The sequence below is a fragment of the Mesitornis unicolor genome, unplaced genomic scaffold (genome assembly GCF_000695765.1).
Source record: "Mesitornis unicolor isolate BGI_N332 unplaced genomic scaffold, ASM69576v1 scaffold17275, whole genome shotgun sequence".
NCBI classification, from domain to species: Eukaryota; Metazoa; Chordata; class Aves; order Mesitornithiformes; family Mesitornithidae; genus Mesitornis; species Mesitornis unicolor.
The window spans coordinates 21,320-24,190 of record NW_010186324.1 but is presented as its reverse complement, the minus strand read 5'-3'; the positions used below and the strand labels follow the sequence as shown (position 1 = coordinate 24,190).

The window sequence follows — 2,871 nt, the reverse complement described above, 5'->3', positions numbered from 1 at the left end:
AGGAAGCATGCTACTGATATTCTGTCACCCTCTGCGGTTTAAAAAAAAAAAAAAGACTTTACAAGAAATACTTCATTGGTCAGAGTTGTAGCTTGCCCTCTCAACTCTCCAGTTCACTGTAGAATGTTGATGTACTGTGACATCTCACAATACTTTATCAACTTTAAACTTTACAATATCTCAGTGAATTGTGATAGACACCATTCATTGTGGAGTAGAAGAAAAGGTATCAATAAGGCTCATTCTTCAGTACTAGAAATTCTGAAAGGTAATTTTTTGTGTAGCTTTAGTACCAGACTGGGGCCTATGGATATATGAAAACTTGTAAGAAGAAAATTATTTTCTTTTTATTTGCTTCGGAATTGTTGATCAGTTCTTTCTTGAGCTATGTTTATTTACTTAAGATGGAGCAGTGGTGCTCTTTAGTTGGATAACAGTTGCCAAATACTGATTATAGTATTTTGTTTCTATTAGTCGAGCAAGTGCTGCACTCAACTGCTTAAAACGCTTTCATGAGATGAAGAAGAGAGGACCTAAACCTTACAGCCTCCATTTAGATCATATTATTCAGAAAGCAATCTCTACACACCAAAAAAGGGATCAGTACCGTGTACAGAAAGACATCTTTATTTTAAAGGTATTACTGTTACTGATTTTTCAAAACTGCATTTGACTTTGTATGTTGGAGACTACATCCTGTTCCCCCAGGCTTCACCCTCTCATCTAATTCAGACCCATTTATATGCTTTAATTGTAGTATTTTTTCCTTTAATTTGTCTTGTAGGTAGTGTGGATACTAATTTTCATTTCTGTAAATGGAGTGAAATTGCAGTAGTTTTTAATGCTGCTTAAGACTAGTTGTGATACCTTACTATTAGATTCTTAATGGAGTACTGTAACCGTCGAATTTACTATCAAATGCAAATTACTGAGAAACATAACTTTTTGACATGAGCAGTAAGTGTATCATGTGACAAGACTGAAAAAAAATGATGCAAGGAAACTTACTGTAGCTTTTCATGTCTGTATTCCAGGATACAGAAGAAGCACTTGTAATGAATCTTCGAGACAGCCAAGTTCTCAATCATAAAGAGAACCTTGACTGGAATTGGAATCTAATAGGGACCATACTGAAGGTGAGCTTAAAAAGGGCATGATACTATTTTTATGAAGTTGTTTCGAAAAAAGTCTTCATTTCACGTGTGAGCTCTGACTTTCTAATAATTCCATATGTTGTCCCACAATCTCTTTTCTTTCAGAAAATTAGGATCTCATTGGTTTTGTCTGTGCTGGTATAGTCTCTTTGTGTACAACGCTTAAACTATATGCAAAAATACACTACAGTTAAATTCACAAATTTCTCAATAAGCACGTATTAAATTTCGCATAAATTATTTATGTAGAAATTGACTTTACAGAAATGGCTATAATGACTTTAAAGTTGCTAATACTTTAGGCATCAGTGCAAACTACACAGGGCTACTGCCTCATTCAGTTTCATGGCAGATTTTTATATAACGTGAGCTGAAGGTCAAGACTGGAGGTGGATTATAGACCAAACTTCAAGTCCTTACTGAGCCACATAGGAAAACTTCAGTAATATGAAATTTCATAGTATGTTTTGAACTAACACAAGTACTCCTGTAGCATCAAGTTTATGACAAAATTTGTTTTTACAAAATTAAGGAATTATCTCTGACAGGGAAGGCATTGTGCATTAAATATATTTAAGATAACTTTTAAGAGACTGTTGCTCTTTTTAGAAAGAAATAAGTAGGAAAGTACTTTTAGAAGTATGAAAGCTTACTTTCTTTGAGTACGAAAACTGAATACTCGGTATAGTCTTTGAACCAAAATAGGTCCTGTCATTCTGTGCGTCAAAGCCATCCTTCTGTTGTTACCCCAAGTAACATTTTTTTGTTCTGTCTTCTTTACTGTGTTGTTATAAAGATGGTGAATGTACAAAAAAGGGCTAATGGGGACAACAGTAATATTTTTTTTTAAAGACATGAAATATTTCTGTGTGTTTTTTAAATGTCTGAAAAAATTGAGAGAGCAAAAATCTGTGGTATAAAGACCTGAATATGTATATGACAGTAGTTTTGCTCCACCAAATCTTACTGTTTACAAGCTTCTACTACAGTTACTTGATATACTGGGTTGCTAGGTATTTATGATTATTAATCATAGATATTTTTACCTTTGATTAGCTATTAAAGATGTTACCAAGAAACTGCTTTTCAGAACATCACTGTTAATTAGTATGTGTAGTACTTTGACAATGGAAGTTTTACATAAACACCTGGTTGGTGTTGGTTTGTTTTACCTGAAGTTTAGGTCAAACTGTCAGTTTCCCTGCTGTATCAGACCTCCTCAGCAGTACAGGTTCTAGTGTCCTGTCAAACAGTTGCTAATGTCTCAAAATCAGGGACTTCTTATTCTGAAAGACAGAGGTTTGTGTTTTCTCATTTAATTCTAAGCCCTTTCCTTCCTGTTAAACAGCACACCACCAGCATAATCTAAGATAATGTTGTTAGAGTGGTCCATCTTTCGTGCTTGGATGAGCAGGATCCAAATTCAGTGGTTGGACTTCACTATCTCATGTGGCTACTCACCTCCCTCTTGCCTCTGTTGCAGCCTTATGGCTGTGGAGCATCATCTTTCTAACCACTTGAATCCCATGCAGTCCCTTACTGCCTTTTTTACTTGCTCAGCTTGCTGTCTAAGCTGCTAAAAGAGCAGCAAAAGTGTCAGTGGTCAGGATGGAGGAATTAACAACTTTTTCTGGCGCTGTTACTAGTGTAGTCAGTTTCACTGATCATTAACTGTGTGTCTTAGTACTAGTGCACCAATTGGAAGTTTAGAACTGTA

General features: G+C 35.3%; 1 protein-coding gene across 1 annotated transcript in view; it reads left to right on the top strand.

Moving 5' to 3' along the window:
• LOC104541139 (rapamycin-insensitive companion of mTOR-like) overlaps positions 1–2,871 on the top strand; it is a 37,046-nt gene that overhangs the window by 15,908 nt on the left and 18,267 nt on the right. The window contains 2 exon segments of the mRNA XM_010185120.1: positions 475–637; positions 1,035–1,136. Coding sequence (XP_010183422.1) covers positions 475–637; positions 1,035–1,136 — 265 coding nt within the window.